General features: G+C 54.7%; 1 protein-coding gene across 1 annotated transcript in view; it reads right to left on the reverse strand.

Moving 5' to 3' along the window:
- LOC116945433 (DENN domain-containing protein 5B-like) overlaps positions 1 to 25,849 on the reverse strand; it is an 89,962-nt gene that overhangs the window by 26,829 nt on the left and 37,284 nt on the right. The window contains exons 3-14 of the mRNA XM_076069277.1: positions 24,206 to 24,315; positions 18,720 to 19,220; positions 16,908 to 17,208; positions 14,770 to 14,957; positions 12,550 to 13,311; positions 11,594 to 11,825; positions 9,386 to 9,536; positions 8,372 to 8,459; positions 6,308 to 6,427; positions 5,473 to 5,607; positions 3,314 to 3,466; positions 2,628 to 2,718 (exon numbers count right to left, since the gene is read on the reverse strand). Coding sequence (XP_075925392.1) covers positions 2,628 to 2,718; positions 3,314 to 3,466; positions 5,473 to 5,607; positions 6,308 to 6,427; positions 8,372 to 8,459; positions 9,386 to 9,536; positions 11,594 to 11,825; positions 12,550 to 13,311; positions 14,770 to 14,957; positions 16,908 to 17,208; positions 18,720 to 19,220; positions 24,206 to 24,315 — 2,832 coding nt within the window. The remainder of the gene's footprint in view (positions 1 to 2,627; positions 2,719 to 3,313; positions 3,467 to 5,472; positions 5,608 to 6,307; positions 6,428 to 8,371; positions 8,460 to 9,385; positions 9,537 to 11,593; positions 11,826 to 12,549; positions 13,312 to 14,769; positions 14,958 to 16,907; positions 17,209 to 18,719; positions 19,221 to 24,205; positions 24,316 to 25,849) is intronic.

Raw genomic sequence — 25,849 nt, forward strand, 5'->3', positions numbered from 1 at the left:
CTTATTTATTCACGATGTACTTACAAAAAAATCCGCAGACTACCTGCTGGATCTCCTCTCTGTTTCAAAGAACAAATTTGACCTCAGGTCTTCGCTCATCTACCAGCTTCACATTCCCTATTGCCGTACAAAAACTGGAGGAAGGGCCTTTGCTATTGATGCCCCCAGGGTCTGGAATGCTATTGCCACTAAACTGCAACTTAAATCGCTACCAATGAGATCTTCTCTCAAAACTGCTCTAGAGGAGTTGTACACCCCTAGCTGCCACTGCTATTCATTGGCGTAAAATAAAATAAAATGTTTTGCTCTGGATGACGCTGCAAAGTATTATCTGTATTTTTATTTAGCGTGCTGATCTTAAAGGTGCATTGAAAAATTTGATACTCCGACCGATGCTTCTGTTGTTGTGGAGTAACTCATGCAGCCAGCTATGGCTCTAGGATTTGGTGTTACATGTTATTTATGTAGTTTATTGTAAAAATTCGGTCACAGTCCCTGTGATCACTGTTACGTTGCAATTATGGCTTTATTTTTTGGTTTGGACATGTTTGTTTTGTTGCAGTACGGAGTTAGACTGATGGCCTTAATCTAAGTTTTCTTGTGGTTGTTGTTGTTGTTTGACTTGCATCCCACTGTGATTTTTTGCACGCAGCGTTGGTGTACGGTGCTTTTTTCAGGAATATTTTGCTGTTTTTTTCATGGATTTTCTGTTTGCACAGTCACACAAAGTCACTTTAAAACGTTTTTCTTGTTCGTGTTTTTTTCTTTTTTTGTTTGTTGCGGTTGCACCTGATTCAAGAGCCGAATGGCTCACAGGGCTATACCAAAATAAATAAACTGAAAAAAAAAACTGAAACTGAAACAAACCTCCGACATAAAGATCCCCCCCCAATGAAGCCTTACAGACGACAGTATTGGGGGGCCAGCGCTGTTAGCAAGCGCTCAGTACGGCTGGCATGGCACATGCGGGTCCCGACACTACGCCTGCCCGCTGCCACATTTTTTCCCCCCACAATGGACGCAAGAAGACGGCTGAGCTGTGTGCCACGCGAGGCATCAGGATTGGCCGGGGCGGTTGCAGAAACGTTCTCCACCGCTGTTTCCGTTGAAGCGGCTAGAACTCTGGTCTCCACACACGCGCTCATCCGGAGTTTTGTCGGAGCAGTTGTTTTCAAGTGAAGCCGACTCCTTCCCTTGACCCCCCGCGCCTACGCCGGACGTGAAGATAGACCGGAGCCCCATCGTCATGGATCACCCAGCGGTGCCAATGCCACTTTTGTCAAGCGAACGTTTTTACTGCTCTCTGCGCACGCTGGCGATTTTTTGCACACAGCGTTGGTGTACGGTGCTATCTCAGGAATATTTTTGATGTTTTTTCCTCGATTTTCTGTTTGCACAGTCGCACAGTCACTTTAAGATGTTTTCTTGTTCGTGTTTTTGTTTTTTTGTTTGTTGCGGTCGCACCCGATTGAAGAGTCGAATGGCTCACGGGGCTATACCAAATAAATGCAAATAAATGGAACTATGGAACCATGCGCGGTCCTCGCGTACGGATAGATCTTCCCGCGTCTTGGTGTCACCGCGCAGTCCGTTCACAATTTGTACCCATTTATTGGGTTTGCGACCCAGATTGGACGTGTTAGAAGCTGCATCTCGATTTGAAGCTTTCGTGACTGCAGGAATCCATACTCTTTGGTTCTTTCGAAAAAGTAACGTGGGTACAACAAAAAAGATCATAAGTGACGACGTTTCGATCGCAACGCAAGCAATCGCCATCAGAGTGAAAGATACAGAACTGCTGTACTCGTTTGCATTAACATGCCAATCCTGCTTTAGCGCAGCTGTTGTTGCGTGCTTGCGGCAACGTTGCTCTTGTGCGACGACGGGGCTCATCTCCCATTATATTCGTGTGCATGAGCATGCCAAATCCTCCTTTGGTGCATCTCAGACCCCGCCTACTCACCCTTGGGTGACACCCACCTCAAACCTCTATAGAACATCTTGTTGCAACAGCCCTGTCTTGTTCAGCAGTTCTACGGCTGTATCTTCCTACCTGATGACGATTGCTTGTGTTGCGATCGAAACGTCCTCACTTATCATTTATTTGTTCTACCTACGTGACTTTACCGAAAGAAGCAAAGACTGTGTTAGAAGCTGACTTACATTTTTTTGTTTAAGAATTTTCAACTGAATTTTGATTTAAAGCTTTCGTGACTGCAGTAATTCATATTCTTAGCTCTTTCGGTAAAGTCACGTTGAAGGGAAACAATAAAATAATAAAATATATATTAAGAATATGAATTTTCAACTGGTTTGAAAAGAAGACTTCTGATATATTTCTGAAACCAAGCATCACGTGGCCACGTGGTTAGAATTCTTCCAGGAGACCACGAGAATATAGTGGCATAGACTCCAACGACAGACCCCGCGGTTCACCGCTCGGCTCCCCCTATCGCGCTTTGCACCTTGCTGCTGTCTACGGCGGCTGTGCCCAGCACCTCGCTCGTTGATCCTCTGCTGCGTTCTCAGGGGACGCTCGCTCCCCGCTGCCCCGTGCGGACGGCGTGCCCCCCCCCCTCCCCCCCCCCCCCGGGTGTTCTGGGAGCTTAAGCCGTGGGGCCACGTACCCAGAGGGACGGCGCTCTCAAACGCGACCTCCTTCTTCTCCTCCTCCTTCTCCTGGCAGCTCAGCAGGTGGGACCACAGCGCAGACTTTCCCTGTTAGCGCAGACCAACAACAGAGATAGAGATACCCCCCCCCCCACCCGCCGCCGCCGCCCGCCTCCCCCACCACCAGCGTAGCCTTGACAGAATTTTGGGGCAAGCGCTGTGAAGCGAGCGGCGCCCGTCATCGATTGTCCATTAATCGTGTAAACTGTACACGCAATACGTTTACAAGCATGCACGGATGATGAACTTCTTTCGCAGCGTACGCAGCTAACCGTGGCTCATCGGAGGTGCGGGGGAAGGACAACAAACTAAACACAACAAGCGGTTTTAAAGAAGTGAGTTTCCGTCACACTAATACGATGAAAGATACATTAAAAATGAGAATTATGCAACTTAGGCAGCACAAAACAAGAGGAGGAATATTCAAATCTTTACTAAAATCGCGACCACGATTCTCGTCACTTCGCCAAATTTCCGGGTGCAAGCAAACATCGTTATGGGGCTCGCTCTAACCCCACCGCAACGGCAATCCTCCACACGACCGCTGATCTCGGGGGGAGCTCGCTCGGGATTCAAACGCCCAGGAAAGCTCAGCCCTCCCCTCGTGGGCCGCCCGGCCAGACGTCCAGCGCAGAACCCCCACCTGCTTGGCCAGGAGCCCGTGTGACCAGATTCGCTCGAGGAGGTCACAGAGGCTGGCGATGAGCGTGTTCTCCTCGACGCCGGTGAGCGTCACCTCGCCGTGGCCCAGCTCCACGGCCTCCTGGCCCATCTTCTCCACCAGCATGCGCTTGGTCTGGCGCGCGGACAAAAAAGGCAAAGTTCCCCCGTGTAGGCTCGAACAGGCTGCAGGGGAAAGTGCTGCTGGCGAGCGCCGATGAAGGCCGGGCACGGCACACGAGGGAGTGGATAGCCCAGCAGCACGCCAGCCCGCCCGTGTCTCCCCTGTTTGCGATGTTTACGCACCGCACCGGGTACTCATTTGAGTACCCGGATAAATCGCCACTGGTGTAGGCCGTGTACGGGGATCGAACTCGAACTGGAACTCGCCGGGTTAGCAGCGCAGCGCGCTAACCGTCTCACTACCGCTGCCCATACGAATGTAAATTCCACACACCACACAACACACACCACACAACACACACAACACACACCACACAACACACACACGTCAGCAACCTAATGCTGCGCTGCCACCTACTGGCCACTTTGTAGCCCTGCTACAGGGAGTCACGGCTATTCGTGCAGGATCCATCAATTCGCATTCGACCTGCTCGACAGGACCGGCACCCGTCGGGGGGTGGGGGGTGAGGAACCTACGTCTCTGGACTTCATTTGCCGTACGGCCCGTGGCCACCACTTCAAAACGGCCCGCAAACGATGACCACCCGTGACTGCCAGCATCCTAGCCCCGCCAATCGGGTGCGAGAGGGGGGGGGGATCTCATCTTCAACCCGGCAACACCGTGCTAGTAACTTTAGCACGTTCGGTCACATCCGCCAACGCCAAGGTCTCATTATGCTCGGACGTTACGGGGATGGTTTGTTGCTTTGTTGTTTGGATAGCGTCAAGGTGCGCGCGTTGACGTGTGGCCCGCAAAAAGGTACGCGCCCAAGGTGCCGTTCGGCCCTCGTTCAGTCGATCTGACGGCCGTGCGTGGTGGGGTAAAGCGTCGGTACTCCCGCCCCTTCCGAAACGTCTCGCCAATGTGGAGGAATCGGCCGATTACCACGTGGGAGGGGCTCTGGAGGGCTTCCTCTCGTGGAGGCCGCACTGTCAGCAGTGGCGCGAACGAGAAGTTCACTTACGTCTGTGAACGCTCGGGATGTTAATCCACACAGCGGTTGGGGCACCCGGGTTGGCGAGACGTTAACAACCTCGCCTGGTGTACAGGAGGTCGTGGGTTCGATCCCAACCCTGACGCCTGCTGCTGCCGCTGTATATTTGGAGTTTGCGTGTCCTCGCCATGGTCGCGTGGATTTTTCTCCGGTGTCCTTCGGTGTTTCTCTCCACGTTTAGAATGAACGTCACGCGTTTAGAGTATTTGGCTGCTATCCCAACCCTGACGCCTGCTGCTGCCGCTGTATATTTGGAGTTTGCGTGTCCTCGCCATGGTCGCGTGGATTTTTCTCCGGTGTCCTTCGGTGTTTCTCTCCACGTTTAGAATGAACGTCACGCGTTTAGAGTATTTGGCTGCTATACATTTCCACGTGATGATGATGAGCCACTTCGATGAGCTATCATTTCTAATGGCCAATTCGCTTCTGAGAAAGAGCTACATAGCTCAGCGGGCCTCACCTGGTAAAAATAAATAAAAACTAAATTTTGATTTAAAGCTTTCGTGACTGCAGTAATTCATATTCTTAGCTCTTTCGGTAAAGTCACGTTGAAGGGAAACAATAAAAATAATAAAATATATATAAAACAATAAAAATTCTCACGACGTTTCGACCATAACACAAACGGCTTTTCACACCTAATGACGACCGTTTGTGTTATGGTCGAAACGTCGTGAGAATTTTTATTGTTTCATATATATTTTATTATTTTATTGTTTCCCTTCAACGTGACTTTACCGAAAGAGCTAGAATAAAAATAAAAACTGTTTAGTTTTCATAGTTTAAGACACTTCGACGCTTATGGGAAGGGAGTTTCACAACATGTGCGTGACCTGTATAATCCAGTGCTGGATTATACAGGCCACGTGCATATCCACCACCGAACTTAAGAGAGCTACAGAGCTCCGTGGGCCTTACCTGGTAAAATAAATCAATATACAAAATATATATTTCTCTCTCTCACCTTGGTGCGGCACTCCTTGAGCAGGCCCTCCACGAACTTAAGGTTGGTCTTGGCGAACACCGAAGGGGAGAGGTCGGCCAGCTTGGGCTGCCGAACGCCGCCCTTGCCCAGGCCTCGGCCGTCGGCCAAGAACTTCTACCGGGTGCAGACGCCACACAGCGGTGGCGGGCAACGGCACACAGGGGTCAGAGGTTAAGGGCAGCCTCGCAGAAGCAGCGGCGGCTTTTGGCTAGCCGTCGAACAAAGACGGTCACCGCATCGCGCGTGTTAAGATGCGCTTCTGCGGTCGTCCAGAACGCACCTTCCTTCAGATACTGGAGCTCTGCACTTTTAAATCGTCCACGTTGAAAACGAATTTCTTTGGAACTGCTTTTTGTGTTTAATTTGCTGTCCTTCCCCCGCACCTCCAATTAGCACGGTTGGCTATGTACGGTGTGAAAGAAGTTCAACGTACATAAAAAAAAAGCGAAGGGAGGCGAGAGTTGAAGGAGTTGAAAGAATAGAAATTTGGTGGCATGTCTAAAAATTGAACGTAGGCACCACAACGTCAGCACAGACATAGGATCACGTGACCAGGTGCGGTGACAAACAGGCACGTAAAAAACTACTGACACCCCATGCACTCTCTGACGATACACCGTCACGAACCGGGGCGGGGCGGGGTGTTTACAGTTCCATTTGAGGACCGCTTAGATTGATTTTTCCCCCTCCCCCCCGTCCCGTTTGCACCCTTCCCCCTCTGCCTTGCCCTCGGGGCTGCGTGCCGTAGCTCCGCTCGCCGCGCCGGGGGGGGGGGGGGGGGGGGTGGAGGGGCGGCCCTCGGACGTCGCCGTACCAGGTTGCACTCGGACATGGATTTGCGCGGGGGCCTCGGACGCTTGACCACGCGCCACCCGGGCAGCGCCAGCGCGTCCAGGCCCGGGCTCATCTCCGTGACGGCGGCAGCGAGCGGCGGCTGCGGCGGTCGTCGTCGCGCGGGGTTTGGTGGTGGTTTTGCGCGCGCGGGGTTATTTTGTTGTTTTCCCCATCGCAGATGGGTGTGCGTTGTGCGGCATGCACGCGCGTTCGCGGCGGGGGGGCGGAGCCCGCGTTAGTTTGCGGTTTGTTTTCGAGGGGAAGTTGCGCGCCACCCCCCCCCCCGCCCCCCCCGCCCCCCCCCCGTTTTCACCAGGGTGTGTTAGGACGCGTCCCGAGGCGTGGTTGTTGTTTGTTTGTTTGTAATTTTTTTTATCGCGACAAATTAGTATTGGTTTTTTTGTTGTTGTTTTTTTGCACACGATATACAAATGCAACATTCGTGACGTTGGTGTGCCCCTTCCAGCGCGCAGTCGATTTTGGGAGACCATTTGGGCATGCGTTTTTTTGGCCACGTGAGCGTACATATATAAATATAAAACGCGCGTCGGCGTTTTGACGCGTTAAGAGTGCGTGCGTTTTTGCAAGCGATCGTAGCGCATGTTAAGTGCCCATCAAGGCGCGCGATGTTCGTGCGCGTACATCCGGCGCGTATCTCACGACGAGCGTTGGTTTTGCGCGCGGCGCAACGCGAATCGGCACTTGGCACACGCGCAATTTTAGTTTGTTTTACGTGCCACGTTTCAGTAGCACATTCCCGTTAGGTTGAGCAAGGTTACGCGTTAAGTCGGGCGTTGCGCAAAAAAATAGCGAGCGTTGTGTTAAGGTCACAAGCGGGGCGTGAAGAGAGAAGGCGTACGATTAGGTTCCTCGAACAACAAGCCACATCTTTGTCCGTTCGCTTTGATTGCAGAAATCCACGAATTTACGAAACATGACCCTTTGAACCATTAATCACAGGACGGGCACTTTTTTTTGTTTTCAAGCCTCTCTACAATCTCCCGCTTATTTTTTGCGCAATTTTTCAAAAGCAGAGAAAACTATTTCACAAACGTAACGGTAAAGAAATGATTTCAACGTTGAAAAATCAAGATCACAAGGGCTGTGATCACAGTCGATGCCGGTGATGGCAAACATCCCAAGCAGGCCCGGAACTGAATGCTTAATACTGTCATGGCTCTGTTTTCGTCACTTCTCACCATGATTAACGCTCTCTCCCCTCTCTGCCTTCCTCTATTAACTCCCATCGAAACTCTCAATTACCCAGAATGCAACAGCCAGACTCCCCCACCCCCGACTGTAAACAAGACCACGTCAACCCAATCCTCAAATCCCTTCACTCGCTCCCAATCCCATTCCGGACAAAAACTGCCACCGCTCTCATTTTCATTTTCGTTCATTCCTTTACTCGGCAGCCTCCCACAAAACCCCCAGCCGACATCACACGACACTCGTGCACAAATAAAAGCACTGCAAACTCCTCATCACGTTGAGCCAGGAGCTGGCATTGCCTGTACAGCAGTGTGAGACGTGGTCACATTGAGCCGTGTTGTAGGTCCGCATTCTATCGCTCGCGTGTGTGTGGTGTTCAAGTGCAGCGGGTCGGCGCACTGCGCGACGAAACCAGCGGCCCGAGTTCGATTCCCACTCTCGCGACAAATAACGATGGCGAATATTCGAACCGGTCCTGGGCCTCTCCTAGGTCGGCGCGTGCGCGTGTGCGTGTGTGTGTGGGCGCGCGTGGGGACTCAAATGAGCACCCGGTGCGATGTGTAAACATCGCCACTCGGGAGACAAAGGCGGCCGGGCGTGGTGCTGGCCTCCCACTGCCTCGTGTGCCGTGCCGGCCTTCACGGCTGCTCACTAACATCACTTGCCCCAAGAGTCTGTTAAGGCTACATGGGGGATCTTTGTTCAGTGAAGACTTGGATTAGGCTGTGACACAGACACGTGCCTTGGCCCATTCGATTGCGTGTTCCGATTGGGCCCTGAAGCAGCCACCTCACAATGGGAGAGATTTCGGGAAATCGCAGTCGCACGGCACCTGCTCGTTGTCCAGTTGCTGGTGCTCAGAGTTTTGCCGCAGGTGATCCCGCCTCAGCCACGGAGCTTTGCTCGCTCTCTTCACCCACCTGCACGAAGACAAACAGCCCCCGTATCGCCGTGAACAGACTGCCAGGGCAAGTGCTGTTGGCGAGCACCTACGAAAGCCGGAACGGAACACGAAGGGGTGGGTGGCCAGCACCACGCCTGGGTGCCTGTCCGGCAAGTGCTAATGTTTACCACATCGCACCAGATATTCAATTAAGGCCAAATCAATCTGGTGGAGACCCAGAACTGCTTCATAGATTCGCCAAGGTTATTAGTCGTGAGTGGGAATCAACCAACGGGTTCATAGCGCAGTGCGCTAACCACTACATTACCACTCCCCACACATACACATCCATTACATACATACGCACACAAAGACAAAGATCCCCCAGATTAGCCTTAACAGACTGTTGTGGCAAGTGCTGTTAGTCAACGACTATGAAGCCCGGGACGGCACGCGACGGGGTGGGTGGCCAGCATCACGCCGGGCCGCCTTTGGCTCCCTCGTGCCAATATTTTTACACATCACACCAGGTACTCAATTGAGTCGACCTAGGGGAGGCCCAGGACCCGTTCAGATAATCGTCACTGGTGTTGGCCGTGAGCGGGAATCGAACTCGTGTCGCCGGGGTTCCTAGCGCACAGACATACACACACACACACACGGTCATACATCCACATACAAAACAACAACAGCAGCCGCCATTCGCCACTCAGTGATGGTGACGTCACCACGGCGCCCGTGCCAGGCCAGGCGCACTTTGAGGCCACGGTTGGTCACGGCAGAGACCCAGGTGCCATGGAGATGCACCAGCTGTGCCCCCCCCCCCCCCCACCATCGCCTGGTGTTGCCGCAACAGCCACGAACTGTGGCCGGAGGAGGGGAACGCGTCCCTGCATTGCGGCGGTGGGGGGAGGTGGGGGGAGGTGGGAGGAGGTGGGGGGAGGGGGGGGAGGGGGGTCTCACTTGTTCCCGGGGGGCCCGGTGGCCAGGATGTCGGCCTGCAGCTTGGGAAAGAAGCCTGGCTCGTACTTGCCCTGGCCGATGCGCATGTCGAGCAGGTGGGGGCGCACGGCGGTGTGGTCGATCCGCGCCAGGCGCGACAGCACGGCCAGCTCTGCCCACGCCGCAGAGACACAACGCAGAGACGCACCACAGAGACACACCACAGAGACACACCACAGAGACACACCACAGAGACACACCACAGAGACACAACGCAGAGACACACCACAGAGACACACCACAGAGACACACCACAGAGACACAACGCAGAGACACACCACAGAGACACACCACAGAGACACAACGCAGAGACGCACCACAGAGACACACCACAGAGACACACCACAGAGACACAACGCAGAGACACACCACAGAGACACACCACAGAGACACACCACAGAGACACAACGCAGAGACACACCACAGAGACACACCACAGAGACACACCACAGAGACACACCACAGAGACACACCACAGAGACACACCATGCAGTGAGACACCACAGAGACACACCACAGAGACACACCGCAGAGACACACCGCAGAGACACACCACAGAGACACACCGCAGAGACACACCACAGAGACGCACCACAGAGACACACCACAGAGACACACCACAGAGACACACCACAGAGACACACCACAGTGACACACCACAGAGGCACACCGCAGAGACACGCTATGCAGTGAGACACCGCAGAGACACACCGCAGAGACACAGAGACACACCACAGAGACACACCACAGTGACACAACACAGAGACACAGAGACACACCACAGAGACACAACAGAGACACACCACAGTGACACAACACAGAGACACAGAGACACACCACAGAGACACACCACAGAGACACAGAGACACACCACAGAGACACACCGCAGAGACACACCACAGAGACACACCACAGAGACACAGAGACACACCGCAGAAACACACCGCAGAGACACACCACAGACACACAGAGACACACCACAGAGACACACCACAAAGACACACCACAGAGACACAGAGACACACCGCAGAGACACACCGCAGAGACACACCGCAGAGACACACCACAGACACACAGAGACACACCACAGAGACACACCACAAAGACACACCACAGAGACACCACAGAGACACACCACAGAGACACACCACAGAGACACACCACAGAGACACACCACAGAGACACACCACAGAGACACACCACAGAGACACACCACAGAGACACACCACAGAGACACAGAGACACCCCACAGAGACACACCACAGAGACACACCACAAAGACACACCACAGAGACACACCACAGAGACACACCACAGAGACACACCACAGAGACACACCACAGAGACACACCACAGAGACACACCGCAGAGACACACCGCAGAGACACAGAGACACACCACAGAGACACACCACAGAGACACACCACAAAGACACACCACAGAGACACAACAGAGACACACCACAGAGACACAGAGACACACCACAGAGACACAACACAGAGACACACCGCAGAGACACACACAGCAGAGACACAGCAGAGACACACCACAGAGACACACCGCAGAGACAGAGACACACCACAGAGACACACCACAGAGACACACCGCAGAGACACACCACAGAGACACACCACAGAGACACACCACAGAGACACAGAGACACACCACAGAGACACACCACAGAGACACACCACAGTGACACACTACAGTACCACATCGCAGAGACATGCCACATAGCGCTTGGCTACGCACGGTGCAAAAGAAGTTCAACAAACAAAAGACAAAGATCCTCCGTACAGCCTTAACAGACTGTTGGGGCAAGTGCTGTTAGTGAGCACCTATGAAGGCCGGCACGGCACACGAGGGTGTGGGTGGCCAGCACCACGCCCGACCGCCTCCGTCTCCCAAGTGGCGATGTTTACACACCGCACCCAGGTACTCATTTGAGGCCGAGTGGACCTAGGGGAGGTCCAGGACCGGTTCAGTCGATCCGTGAGCGGGTAATGGAGCCCGAGTCGCCGGGGGCCGGTAGCGGATCGCGAACCGCCACAAACACCACAGCGTCACCATCGCTCCTTCCCCGGCAACCTCCGGTTAGCACGGTTGGCTACGTACGGTGCGAAAGAAGTCCCAACATACACACACGCACACACGCACGCACGCACGCACCGGCCTCCTCGCCGGACGTGCTGCGCAGGTACATGGAGGTGCGCAGGGTGGGCGTGCGCACGTGCAGCTGACGCGTCTTCTCCACGCGAGCGTCGAACACGGCCAGCGCCGGGTCCTTCTCGTCCCACTGGGACAGGATCTTGGCGTCGATGAAGGAGGCGAACATCTGCGTCTCGAGGAAGCGCGACAGGAAGGGCAGGTACGGCTCGGGCTGGTCCGACAGGAACGACGCCTTGGGGGGTGGGGGGGAGGGAGGGAGGGAGGGAGGGAGGGAGGGAGGGAGGGAGGGAGGGAGGGAGGGAGGGAGGGAGGGAGGGAGGGAGGGAGGGAGGGAGGGAGGGAGGGAGGGAGAGAGAGCGTTGTGGTGAAGGTGAGCGTGTAGGGGAGAGGGGGAATGGGAGGATCAGCGACGGGGGTCGGTGGGGGCATTGCAGGTGGCGGCGAGTTAGAGGAAGGCCATGGAAATGAATTACACAGAGTAAAAAAAAAAATATTTTTTTAATAAGTTGATGGTGAAGGCATTGTTACAGACAAACGAGTTGAGTTTCGTTATTTGTGCTTGTGCACCACTGCCAGAACATCACCACGTAATTGATTTACTTATAAAAGAGTTGCATGTGTATGAACTTCTTTCGCACCGCACGCAGTCCAACGGTGCTAACTGGAGGTTGTGAGGGAAGGACAATAATCTAAACACAAAAAGCAGTTCTACACAAATGAGTTTCCAATCCAGATGCTTTAAAAGTGCGTCCTGCTATCGGAAGGAAGAGCGTTCCAGACGGCCACAGAAGCGCACCCCCCAAAAAGTGCGCAGCGCGGCCAGCAGCCAAACGCCGCCGTGCGGCACGACCGCAGTTCGCGTGCTTGGTTCGTGCTCCCTGACGAGGGGAGACCAGCGACTTATCGCCGTTCACTCCGTGGGCGAGCAGCTTCACGCGAGCCGGCAGGGGGCGCACCTTGTCGAAGTTCTGCGTCTGCTCGCGGCTGCTGCCTAGCCAGGCCTCCATCTCCTGGCCGGCGGGCGCGATGACGAACACCTCGTAGTCGGCGAACATGTGCGTGAAGCGGTTGGCGAACGCCTCCCGGAGGTGAGCGTTCAGCCGCAGGTCGTCCACCTCCCGCTCGCTCAGCCCGCTCGCCCTCGCCGCCGCCGCCGCCGCCGCGGGCCGCTCCTCTCCCGGCCTGCTCTCCGCGTCCCGCGGACGCCCCGTCCCGTCGCCCGGTTCCGGCGCGGCCGCGCCGTCGGCCGGGTCGGCGGCCGGCAGGCCGATGCCCGCGCGGCGCGCCAGGGCCTGGATCCTCGTGAGCCGCTCCGGGCCGTCCCGCGCCGCCGCGGGCCCGTTGCCGTTGGCCTCGTCGTCGCGCGGCCGACGTCGCCGCGCCGGCTCGGCGCACCCTCGCCGGAGGGCGGCGCCGTCGGCGGGGTCGGGGGCCGCCGCGGAGTCGCGGGAGGGGGCCGGGGCCGGGTCGGCGACGCCGGCGGCGCCGGCGGCGGTCGCCGCGGGGGGTTTGCCGCCGCCGCCGCCGCCGCCGCGGCGGACGGCGCGGCCGCCGCCGGCGGCGGCGACGACGGGCGGCGGCGGCGGATCCGGCGCCACGCGGAACGCGACGAGGACGGCGGCCAGCTCGGCCACGAGCTCCGCTCTGTGCGGGAAGAGCGGCAGGTCCTCGGGGACGTCCACCCGGTGGTTGGTGATGTCCACGAAACACAGGTTGGCCTGCCGGGAGGGTTGGGGTGTGGGGGGGGGGGTGGCGGGGGGAAAAAAACAACGAAACGGCGACGTTTCGAGTCGAGCGATCGTGAGAGCGTGGGCCGGGTTGGCCTAGCCTCGCACGCGCGTGCGCCAGCCGCGTACCGCCGGCACTACCGACGCACCGTTACTGCACGCAGGCCCGGCGACTAACCGTGTTCCGGCACGACCTGCGTTCCGAGCCGCTGTCCCGTCTCCACGGCCGCGGAGCGCCACGTAAACCCGTCACGTATAACATGACGGGAGCACGTATCACGAGCGAAAGGATATATATATCGGGATGATTGATTCATGTATAACTATATCCCTGTCGTATATGCATGTGTATGTATGAATACGTCCACGTGTACATGTATAAAAGAACGAATAAGTGTACGTGCATATATATGCAACTATGCATGTAGTGTGTCTTTGTATATGAATGAGGTAATGTAGTAGTGGTGAGTGCGCTGCGCTACGAACCCGGCGACCCGCTCACGGCCAATATTGGAGACGCATATCTGAACCGGTCCTGGGCATCCCCGAGGTCAAATCAGCCTTAAATTACTTGTTCGTACTGTGGTTGTGAGTAAACTATCAGCAATGGGGAAACAAAGGCGGCCGGGCGTGGTGCTGGCCACCTACCCCCTCATGTGCCATGCCGTCCCTTGCAGGTGCTTGCTAGCAGCACTTGCCCCAACAGTCTGTACAGGCTAGAGGGGAGATCTTTTCCTTTGCTAGCACGCACGTGCGTGGGTGGGTGGATGCATGCGTGCGTGTGTGGGTGCGTGGGTGCGTGGGTGGGTGCATGGGTGGGTGCGTGGGTGGGTGCGTGGGTGGGTTCGTGGGTGCGTGCGTGGGTGGGTGCGTGCGTGCGTGGGTGCGTGCGTGGGTGGGTGCGTGCGTGGGTGGGTGGGTGCGTGGGTGCGTGGGTGGGTTCGTGGGTGGGTGCGTGGGTGGGTGGGTGCGTGGGTGGGTTCGTGGGTGCGTGCGTGGGTGGGTGGGTGCGTGGGTGCGTGGGTGGGTTCGTGGGTGGGTGCGTGCGTGGGTGGGTGCGTGGGTGGGTGCGTGGGTGGGTGCGTGGGTGGGTGGGTGCGTAGGTGCGTGGGTGGGTGCGTGGGTGGGTGGGTGCGTGGGTGGTTTGGCGCGTGAGTAGGTGGGCGGTGGCTCAGCGGTTAGCGCTGCGCTCCGAAGCCTGCGACCTGGGTTCAATTTCCGCTCACGGCCAACACCACTGACGATTATCTGAGGCGGCCCTGGGCCTCGCCTAGGTCGACTCGGTACCTGCTGCGATGTGCAAACATCGCCACTGGGGAGACAAAGGCGGCCCGGGCGAAGTGCTGGCACAGCTGCTCGCTAACAGCACTTGCCCCAACAGTCTGCTGAGGCTAGACCGGGGGGGGGATCTTTGTCTTTTTGGGTGCGATGATGCGCTGCTTCGCCGACCTCGTTGGGCAGCTCCGGGAGGCAGCAGTGGTCGTGGCTCTCCGCGTGCAGCCCCATGAGATAGGGCACGGGCGCCTCCAGGAAGTAGAGTAGCGACGCGGGCAGGATGGGCACGTAGACATGCTGCCACGCGAACGGGAAGAGCAGCGCCGTCACGCACTCCGCCACCAGCATCAGCTGCTGGTAGTCTGGTGAGGTCGGGGAGAGGCGGGGGGGGGGGGGAGGGCGTCAGGCTCAAGCAGCATCACCACTGGGATTTTTTTGTTGTTGCACACAGCGTTTGGTGTACGGTGCTTTTTTTCAGGAATATTTTGCTGGTTTTTTTTTCTTCTTTTTTAAAGATTTTCTGTTTGCACAGTCGTGTTTTTTTGTTTTTTTTGTTTTTTAGTTGCGGTTGCACCCGATTCAAGAGCCGAATGGCTCACGGGGCTCTACCAAAAAAAAATAAACTAAACTAAAACTAAACTAAAGCACGAACCAGCGCGCGAACTCTGGTCACCCTGACAGCGGCGGCTTTTGGCCAACCATCGAACAATAACGGTCATGGCATCGCTCGCCTTCAGATGCGCTTCTGCGGCCGTCTGGAACGCTCTTCCCTCCGATATGACGAAGCCACCGGAGCTGTGCAGTTTAAAATAATCTAGATTCTAGACTGACAAACTCATTTCTTTGGAACTGCTTTGTGCGTTTCGTTTGTTGTCATTCCCCGCACCTCCGATTAGCACGGTTGTCTGCGTACGGTGCGAAAGAAGTTCAACGCGCATGCATAAAGGGGGTCAAAGGTCGTGGGTGGCACAACAAGGCCGGTGTCAACACAATCCCAGTAAAACAACAACAGCAGCCGCCATTCGCCACCAAGTGGCGGCGACGTCACCACGTAGCCGGTGCCAGGCCAGGGTGCACCTTGAGGCAACGTGAAGTGTCGAAGGCTCGATGCCGGCAGGAGGTCATGGGACAGACCCAGGTGCCGTGGATTGGTTTGGCTGACGAAGACGACTGGCAGATGCACCACCTGTGCTCCTTCATGTGCTAACTTTCTGCGTTTTAGCTGCCCGGCGCGTTGTTCATCATCGTCAGCACGGTTGGCTACGGGGAAAGAAGATCAACATATATACAAAAACAAAGATCCCCCGTATAGCCTTTAACAGACTGTTGGGGAAGGTGCTGTTAGCGAGCATCTATTAAGGCAGGCACGGCACGTGAGGGGGTGGTTGGCCAGCACCGCACCCGGCTGCTTTTTGTCCCCTGATAGTGAAGTTTTCACCGCACGGCACCAGGTAGTTATTTGAGGCTGAGTCGGGAATCGAACCCAGGTCGCGGGGTTTGTAGCGCGGCGCGTCAACTCTACGCGACACACACACTCACACACACTCACATACACACACTCACACACACACACTCTCACACACACACTCTCACACACACACACTCACACACACATACACACACACTCACATACACACACACTCTCACACACGCTCTCACACACGCGCTCACACACACACACACACTCTCACACACACGCTCACATACACGCTCACACACACACACTCACACACACGCTCACACACACTCACACACTCTCACATACACACACTCACACACACTCACATACACACACTCACACACACTCACATACACACACATACACACACTCACACACACTCACACCCACTCAAAGACAAAGATCCCCCGTATAGCCTGAGCAGACTGTAGCGGCAAGTGCTGTTAGCGAGCACCTATGAAGGCCGGAACGGTACACGAGGGGGTGGGTGGCCAACACCACGCCCGACCGCCTTTGTCTCCCTAGTGGCAATGTTTACACACCGCACCAGGTACTCATTTGAGGCCGAGTCGACCTAGGGGAGGCCCAGGACCGATTCAGATAATCGTCACTGGTGTTGGCCGTGAGCGGGAATCGAACCCGGGTCGCCAGTTTCATAGCGCAGCGTAGCGCTAACCGCTACACTATCGCTCCCCACACACACTCTCACACACACTCACACACACTCTCACATACACTCACACTCACACACACACTCACATACACACACACACTCACTCACACACACACTCACACACACTCACTCACACTCTCACACACTCTCACACACTCACACACACTCACGCACACACACCGTTGGAGTAGAGCAGGATCTGTATCTCGAGCAGCGCGCACGTGAACAGCTGCAGCACGTTGTCCAGGCCCAGCAGCTCAACAAGCTCGCGCAGCGCGTGGTCCAGCAGCGGCAGCTCGGCGGCGCCGGGCCGCTGGCACACCACCAGGGGGCCCTGCACGCCGGCGAAGCGCAGCGAGCGGCCCGGCGGAGGCAGCGGCACCTCGTACAGGAGGTTGTAGACGTAGCTCTCGAGCGGCAGCGGCGGCGGCCTCGGTGACGTCACCGCGCGGTGCAGCTGTAGCAGCACCTTGCGACACGCCTGCAGGCGCCGGGCAGAGGGGGGGGTGGGGGTTAAACTAACTGTCACACATACACACGCGTGTGGATATCATGGGACCTTTTTGCCACTACCATCGAAAGTACGATTTTGTATTTTGTCGTTGCCAGAAAGGGCACAAAACCTATGCTTGTTTTTCAGACTTTGATGCTGGCAAAAAAGGTGTCCCAGAATATAGCTGCTCAGCCCGACCTATAAAAGCCATAGAACGCCTTGCCACTTGAAATCAGGAAATCAGAGTAGGTCGATATATTTAAGTCTGCTTTGAAAACCCATCTATATTAAAAGTGGCATTCCCTCTCTAGTTTGTTTCACCGCTTTCCATGCATTGCGCATTGGGATCCGAGGATGGAATCCGCATTATACACTTGAATTATTATTATTAAATGCTCCGATACGTTCGTTGTCTTTGTTTGCCTTGAGGCGTTCTCTGGTCTAACACTGGTGGTGAGACAAGACCATAAAGAGGAAGTCTTTCTCTGGTGTAGGCCAATCAGTTTTAAAGACAATGCATAACTTATCACAGCATGTTTGTTTGCATGTTCACCACAAGTACGTGTGGTTAATGCGAACTTGGTGCCTTGCAAAAGATTTTTTTTATATTTGGTGTTTTACCATCTTAATACCTCCTGTTTAATTGCCAGCAAGGATAAAGCCTATTCTTATTTTTCCTACACGTGTGGGTGTCTAACACACTGGATTCTAACGTAGAGTTGTTGGCTGGTTGCTCCGACACTGGGATCGGCCCAGCTGAGCCAGGAGCTGGAGGGGGCAGATCACCCCTTGATGAGGCCTTAGGCACCCTTAGAAATTCTTGCAGTAAAGTCAAAAAATGTCAGAACAATGTTTAAGAATTTATCAAGGTGGTGATGTGGTCTCCCTTTGTGAAAACTAAACTATTTTTAATTTCGCCAGGCAATGCCCACTGAGCTATGGAGCTCTTTTTCAGAAGCGACACACTCACACACACACACGCCCACAAACAATAGCTCAACGAAGTGGCTTATCGTCGTGTGGAAATGTTACAGGAGCCAAATAACGCTAAATGCGTGATGTTGATTCTAAATGTCGAGGGAAAAACTGGAGGACCCGGAGAAAAATCCACGTGACCACGGGGAGAGAGACACGCAAACTCCAAATATACAGCAGGCGTCAGGGTCGGGTTCAAAACCGCGACCTCCCGTCGACCAGGCGAGGTAGTTAACATCTCACCTGCTCTCACAGCAGGTGAGAGCTAGAACAGAATACATGATAGACAATTGACGTTGGCACTGTTACTCATTCTGTTTTTTTAGTTCTTGGAAGTGTGTTTAACAGTCACTGTGTTGTGCCCCCCTCCCCTACTTAAGTCTTCTGTATGCCCCCCCCCGCCCCCTTTAAACAGGGTCCTGCGGTATGGGCACGCCGAGCAACACAGCCACCCCGGCGTTCTACGTCATCGGAGCAAACCGCGGTCGACGCCGACAACCCCGGCGCAGGCCGGGCGCGCGAACCTGAGCGAAGGGGAGCGGCGTGATGAGGCACAGCGCTTTGGAGACGTAGAGCGTGTCGCAGCCCATCTCGTACGAGTTGAAGCGCTGCAGCAGGCGCCCCTCCCCGCCGCCGCCCCCGCCGATCGGAGCGCCCCCCCCACCGCCGTGCCGCCCCCTCCGTTCCGCCGGCGGCAGCGGCGGCGTCTCCGCGGGGAAGCGTCCCGCGGAGACCCCGGGGCTGTCCGGCGATTCGGGGATCGCGAACGTGGCGATGTCGCGGACGCCACCGCCGCCGCCGCCGCCGCCGCCGCCGCCGCCGCCGCCGTCGCCGCTCTGCGCGTTGTGCATGGCGTAGAGCGTGTGCATGGCGTGGCAGATGGAGCGGCACGTGACCTCCTCGTAGAAGGTGAGCGCGAAGGCGTAAGTGCGCGTGCCGTCCTCGCGGGTGATGAGGAACGAGTGGAAGTGTGGCGTGCGGTCGTCCGTCTGCGTCCGGAACGACAGCCCCTTCGGCATGCACAGCTGCTCCCCGACCCAAAACGCCGCCGCCCCCGTCACCCGTGGAGGAGGCGAGAGCGAGGGCATTCCAACGGGGAGAGAGAGAAGGGAGGACGAGGTTGGGGGAGTAGAGCAAGAGAAAGGCGCGTTAGCGGCGTCATCGGAAACCGCGTACGCTTCGCGAGAGACGTACCCCGATGGGGCGTACGCACGACAGACGTGCGGTGTTTTTTTTCCCACCGGCGCATCCGAGCCGCGCCAGCATGGTGGCCCTTCACGGCACGGGCGATTTCCCTCCGGCTATTTTGCCAGGCCGAGTCCGAATCGAACGCTACAACGCCTGGCCTCACGAGAACATGTGAATCTGGCTGGGGTGCCAAGCAGGGGACCCCTGGGGGAGTGGTGGGGGGAGGTGGGGGGGGGTAGTTCATCGTTTCTCGCCGGGCATGCGACTCGACCCGTTCGCCGCACAAAGACGTCAGCGCCGCGGGTTTTGCGGCGGAATGATAACTCGGCACCTTCCAAACCGCGCCAGGCCGGCCCGGAACGTCTCAAGCTGGGAGAGGTGTTACAGACCGGTGCGGACTCTGATGGGGGAGGCCTTCACACAACAGACTGAAACACGGCATAGATTGCGTATTTGAACGTATTGGAGGTACACCGGTCGTACGCGGAATGAAGAAAATCTAAATTTTCGCAGAAATTATTTACTTTCCCGCGATTCGCAACCTTGGTCAGAAAATCTTGCGGGGTGGTGGTGGTGGTGGTGCGTCAAAATCAGTTCTCGTGACGCCGAAGCAGTCGGAAGACGAACGTTGTGAGCGGCTGAGCACGATGCTTCACAGTCTGTTGAATCTAAGGCAACTTCCGATGGAGTGTCTGTGGCTCACTCAAGGGCAACAGCATACCTGTCAACCCGTACGGTTTACCCGTATTCTTGTACAGGGAAAACGAGTAAAATATATGTTTTGTCAATTTGTTTTTGTTTCTCCCTTGTGATGGGACTTTGTAGGATGAACCTTGGGATTTATAAGGGGCACGGGGTGACCAATAAGGTCTGAATTGGTCTGTAATAATCTAAGGCACCGATAAGTATGCAAAAGCGATATCGTCAAGACTGTTTTATGCGGACCGGTGTGTTATGCTGCACGGGGTACCGCCAATACGTCCATTAGTGGAGACACAACCTCAGCTAAGTGCTGAAGGTGGCTCAGCCTCCTGTAGGCAAGGAGCTGGAATGTGAGAGGTGGGACACTTTCCTGTTTGTAAAGCGGATTCAATTCTCAGCATTGCCGTGGGCCGATATTGTTTTGATAATTATCTAATGAAATGGCACTGCATAGTTAGGGGAGCTGTACCTCCTGTCAGTGCTTGCTGCTTCGCGGTGCTTGTACAAATTCAGGTTTAAAATGTTTCGCGATTTAAATGAGAAAAAAAAAACCCAATAAACTTTCCATTAAGATGCAGCGGGTTTAATGGATTTTAATAATTAAACGATACGTTAAAACTCGTTGCGTTTGCGTAACGTAAACTTCTCTTGACGTACGTCACAAACATGCAAGAGGAATTTGCCGATCGACGTTCCAAATGAAGCGTTGCTCACGACGCAAGGGTTTGAAGGCAAACTCAGAGAAACATCAATACCCTGACCCTGGGTCCATTAAGCGCTGACATTGAGTTGGGCAGGCGTAGAGCCATCTGCCGCCGCCGCCGCCGCGAGGTGCCATTCGAGGTGGCTCCGCTGCCATCGTCGTTTGGCGGTCGACGTTCCAAGTGGTGGACTGCGACCCCTCAAAGGAATGGTGCCGCCAGCCCCCCCCCCCGCCCCGCCCCGCCGCCCCCTCCACGCGATCCGTGGATCAAACAAAATCACTGGAGACGCCGGTGTGTACGGCGGCCAAGAGCGGTTCATGCGAATGCTGTCGCTCGCAAGAGGTCACGCGCGCACGTTTGGCGCAGCGGCGGCCCTCCGCTGCGACTGTGCGCGACGACCCAACGGACCGACGGACGGACGGACGGACGGACGGGCGGACGGGTCGTTCACAGCGGCAGGTGACTCGTGCGCCGTGTGGCCAAAGGGCCAACGTGAAAAAGACTCGCACCTAAATTAGGGGGAAATAAATACGCAACGACGATCGTCCTTCTCCGCGCGCTTTTGCCAAAATGTCTCCGCAGCTAAATAGGTACGCGTCGCTTTTAAGCATGTCACACGCTTTCAAGCACATAAAACCTCGGATTGCGAGTAACTTGGTCTGCGAGTGTCTTGCAAGACGAGCAAACATTTTAAATAAATATTAATTTGATAAACGAGCGATGGTCTTGCAATAAGAGCAGTACGTATACACGCTTTGTCTGCCGAGTGTCACGTGATCACAACTGACATAACAGTGCTTTGATGTACGAGTGCTTTGGATTACAAACATGTTTCCGGAACGAATTATGCTCGCAAATCCAAGGTTTTACTGTAATGGAATTGTTTTATTCAAAAACTAATATCTATTATCTTGTGGATAAACACACGAGCAGTACACTCTTAAACATTTTTTAAAATTTTTATCAGGTAAGGCCCATTGAGTTGTAAAGCCACAAATGACAGCTCAACGAAGTGGCTTATCGCATGGAAATGTATTACAGCCAAATACTCTAAAAAGCATGTTTCTAAATGTGGAGGGAAAAACCAGAACACCCAGAGAAAATCCACGCAACCAGGAGGAGAGAGACACGCAAACTCCAAATACAGCAGCAGGCGTCAGGGTCGGGATCGAACCCACGACCTCCCGGATACCAGGCGAGGTAGTTAACGTCTCCTCGCCACCGCCGCAGTGTGTCCCAGGCTGTCTGACACGAGTTTAAAACCTTTCTAATGAAGAAACAAATCCATTAAAAATCAAACAAAGGCCCTCTGCCAGAGGACCCTAGTGTGACGTCCCTTGCTCTGTATTAAAGCGTATGGTGGTAGCCTCAGCGGCGTCATTAGCTTGCTCGAACGGAGCGCACGAGACAGAGAACAAGTCAATTTCCTCACAGACGAAGCCCAGAGCTTGCGTCGGACAAACTTTGGCGGCAAGCCGAGGCTCTGATATATGAGAGACAGGCGACGTGTATTTCTCTATTTGCGTTTCCCTTTAATCAACCGAGCTTCGATGTTCGGATGTACAAATCATAGCAAAGGCGTGACGAAACCGAATCGTGGCCAACGTCGTCGGCCATTATTTTCCACTGCTGGATGAAGGCCTCTCCTAGCCGTCTCGATCCCCGACAGTAAGGCGCAGACGCAACGATTCGTCGATAATCCCGAATACCAGCTTCCCCCTCTGTCATGAGTCACGATCACTTCTCGCCTCTAGTAGATTTGGAGACATTATCACGTGCGTCTGTCGTCTGAGCGTGTATACCTAAGACGAGGATACTTTGCAAACCCAACGGCTATCAACAAAGATTCGTTCATGAAGCCGTCCAGATATATAGACACAGACACAATTTCACCCGAGATAGATGGGTACGCACTGAGCAATCATTGGAAGGACGTTATTAACCAGTTTAAGTCATAACTGGCTGCAATGTTTCCACCCTACCTTCCGATGTAAGTAGTTATTTTCGGCTCTATATTTCACATTAACAGGTTAAATGTCTCACACTAACACAGCCACTTCACGCGCCGACGCAGAAGAGGCTCTGCAAGCTGCCATTAACATGCTAACTTCTCACATTAACATGCTAATCTCTCACATTGACATGCTAATTTCTCACATTAACATGCTAATCTCTAACATTGACATGGTAATCTCTCACATTAACATGCTAATCTCTCACATTAACATGGTAATCTCTCACATTAACATGCTAATCTCCCACATTAACATGCTAATCTCTCACATTAACATGGTAATCTCTCACATTAACATGGTAATCTCTCACATTGACATGGTAATCTCTCATATTGACATGGTAATCTCTCACATTGACATGGTAATCTCTCACATTAACATGCTAATTTCTCACATTAACATGCTAATCTCTCACATTAACATGGTAATCTCTCACATTAACATGCCAATTTCTCACATTAACATGGTAATATCTCGCATTAACATGGTAACCTCATGCATTACAATGCTAATATCTCACACTAACATGCTAATCTCTCACATGTAACATGCCAAACTCTCCCATTGACATGCTAATCTCTCCAACTAACATGCTAATCTCTCACATTAACTTGCTAATCTCTCCCGTTAACATGCTAATCTCTCACATTAACATCCCTGGCCCCGCCCACTTGGTTTATGACCCTTGGGCTACGCCCATTCTAAACCTTTAAAACAGGCTGCCTCAGCAGCTTTTCTCTTCTTTCCTGCTGATCACGACCGCGCTTGTGTTGTGATCGAAACGTCGTAGTTTTTTGTTATTTTCTTTCAACCTATCTACGTGACTTTACCGAAAGACCCAAATAATATTTTGATGATGCTTGCATCATCATTTTATCTCATCACTTTCTCGCATCGCATTCTCTCTTTAAGTTCATCACTCTCTCTCTCTCGAGGCAGTCGTGTAGAGATGCGATTCGCTGATAGCCAAAATCGCGGATAGCTAGTATCGTGAATAACGAGGCAACACTTGTGCAGACGGGGTTCACGAACCCACTTGCTGCACTGCCATGCCCCCCTGGGCCACCTCGCAGCCTCGTAGGGATGGGAATTTCACAAATCTGTGTGACCCGTTGATTCTCACCTCCGTGCCTGGACGTACAGAGCAGCACGCTGGCTAAAAGAGGAACCAGGCCCGTTGTACGTACGTCTGTAAATGTGTGTGGCTGTTGAACTTCTTTCGCACCATACGTAGCCCAACCGCGCCAATCGGCGTTGCGTTCACTGCGATGCGGTATTGCGGTATCGGAGCGCCGGGCGCGCGGTGGGGACGCAGCGGCAAGCGACGTTGGCCGGGTGAGCCGGCGGCGTGCGGGAGACCACGAGGGTGAGGGGGGGGGGTGGGGGGGGGGCAGCACGTACCATGCCCACGGCGTCTCCATCGAAGGGGTTCCAGTCGACCGCCTGGGGGTAGTGAGCCAGCACCTTGGCCTTGAAGGTGCGACGCAGAGGGGTGCACTCAAAGTTCTCTCCTGCGTTCGACCACGGAGACAAAGGCAACAGACCCCCCGCCGTGGAGCCTTAGCAGACCGTCGGGGCGAGCGCTGTTAGCGAATGCGCCCATTAAGGCTGGCACGGCGCAACGTTGAGGGGGTGGGGGTGCCTAGCACCGCTCCCGGCCTGCCTTCATCACCCCACAGTGCTTGATGTTGCACGCCGCACCGGGTACTTTGTTCAAGGCCGAGTCGACCTGTTATCACGAGCCACCAATGTTAGCGATATAACTCATTGTCGCCAGGTTCACAGCATTAACCGCCGAGACAAAGGTCCCCCGTGTAGCCTTAACAGGCTGGAGGGGCAAGTGGCGTTAGCGAGCACACTATGAAAGCCGGTACGGCACACGAGTGGGTGAGTGGCCAGCATCACGCCCGGCCGCCTTTGTCTCCCCAGTGGCGATGTTTACACACCGCACAGGGTACTCGTTTGAGGCCAAGTCGACCTTGGGGAGGCCCAGGACCGATTCAGATAATCGTCACTGCTGTTGGCCGTGAGCGGGAATCGAACTCGGGTCACCAGGTTTGTGGCGCAGTGCGCTAACCGCTACACTACCGCTCACTAGCCACCCAAGTTAGTCATGGCTGGCAGTAATAAAACTCAGGTCGCTGGGTTCACAGCGTTAACCACTGTCACCGCTCTTTAGGTCACACACATACATACAGTACACGCAACACAGCCACTTGGCACACACACGCTCACACACACACACGCTCACACACACACACGCTCACACACACACACGCTCACACACACACACGCTCACACACACACACGCTCACACACACACGCTCACACGCACACACACGCACGTACACGCTGCGTACACAGTTTGTGCCACGGTGCTCCCTGGTCGAATGCACGTGAGGCAGAGATCATCTCCTTCAGTGGCCATAAGCCCTGAGTTGCAATGCCACTAATGCCACCGTTGATATCAGACAGACCGACAAAAAGGTGGCGCTTATTGTAGGACGGCCTGAGCCACCTCGCCACGAGTGTGCTCAGGTGACAGCGCTAGGCTGTGTGACCTAAGGCCGTCTCGTGATCTATTTATGTATTGGCAGCTGCCGCTGCTGCTGTCCTCGCATCAACTCAATTAGCCGACGCAAATCATTTCCCCCAGTTACAATGTTTTCCGGGTAATACGACGCACATTTCCCCCAGTATGTTCAAGCGAAGGTTTTGGTTGTGGGTGCGTCTAATAATCCAGTCGTTGTGTTTGAGCGTATGCGTGGCCAGATTTGCCAGTCATCTTAGTCGGTCAACCCATGGCACCTGGGTCTGTCCCATGACCTCCTGCCAGCACTGAGCCTTCGACATTTCGCGTGCCCTGAAAGTGTACCTGGCGAATGGCGGGTATTAGTGGTGGCGACATGATTTGCATCCCTCTGTTGACACCGGGCACAGGTTTGGGGTGTCTCTTACATTCTGGAGCGTCGTTTAATTCGGAGAATACGGCAGCCGTTTATGGAACTGCAAAAGTGACCTGGACAGAGCAGAGAGCAGACCTGC

This window comes from Petromyzon marinus, chromosome 24, assembly GCF_048934315.1.
Source record: "Petromyzon marinus isolate PM22_M1 ecotype Great Lakes invasive population chromosome 24, UKy_Petmar_22M1.pri1.0, whole genome shotgun sequence".
NCBI classification, from domain to species: domain Eukaryota; kingdom Metazoa; phylum Chordata; class Hyperoartia; order Petromyzontiformes; family Petromyzontidae; genus Petromyzon; species Petromyzon marinus.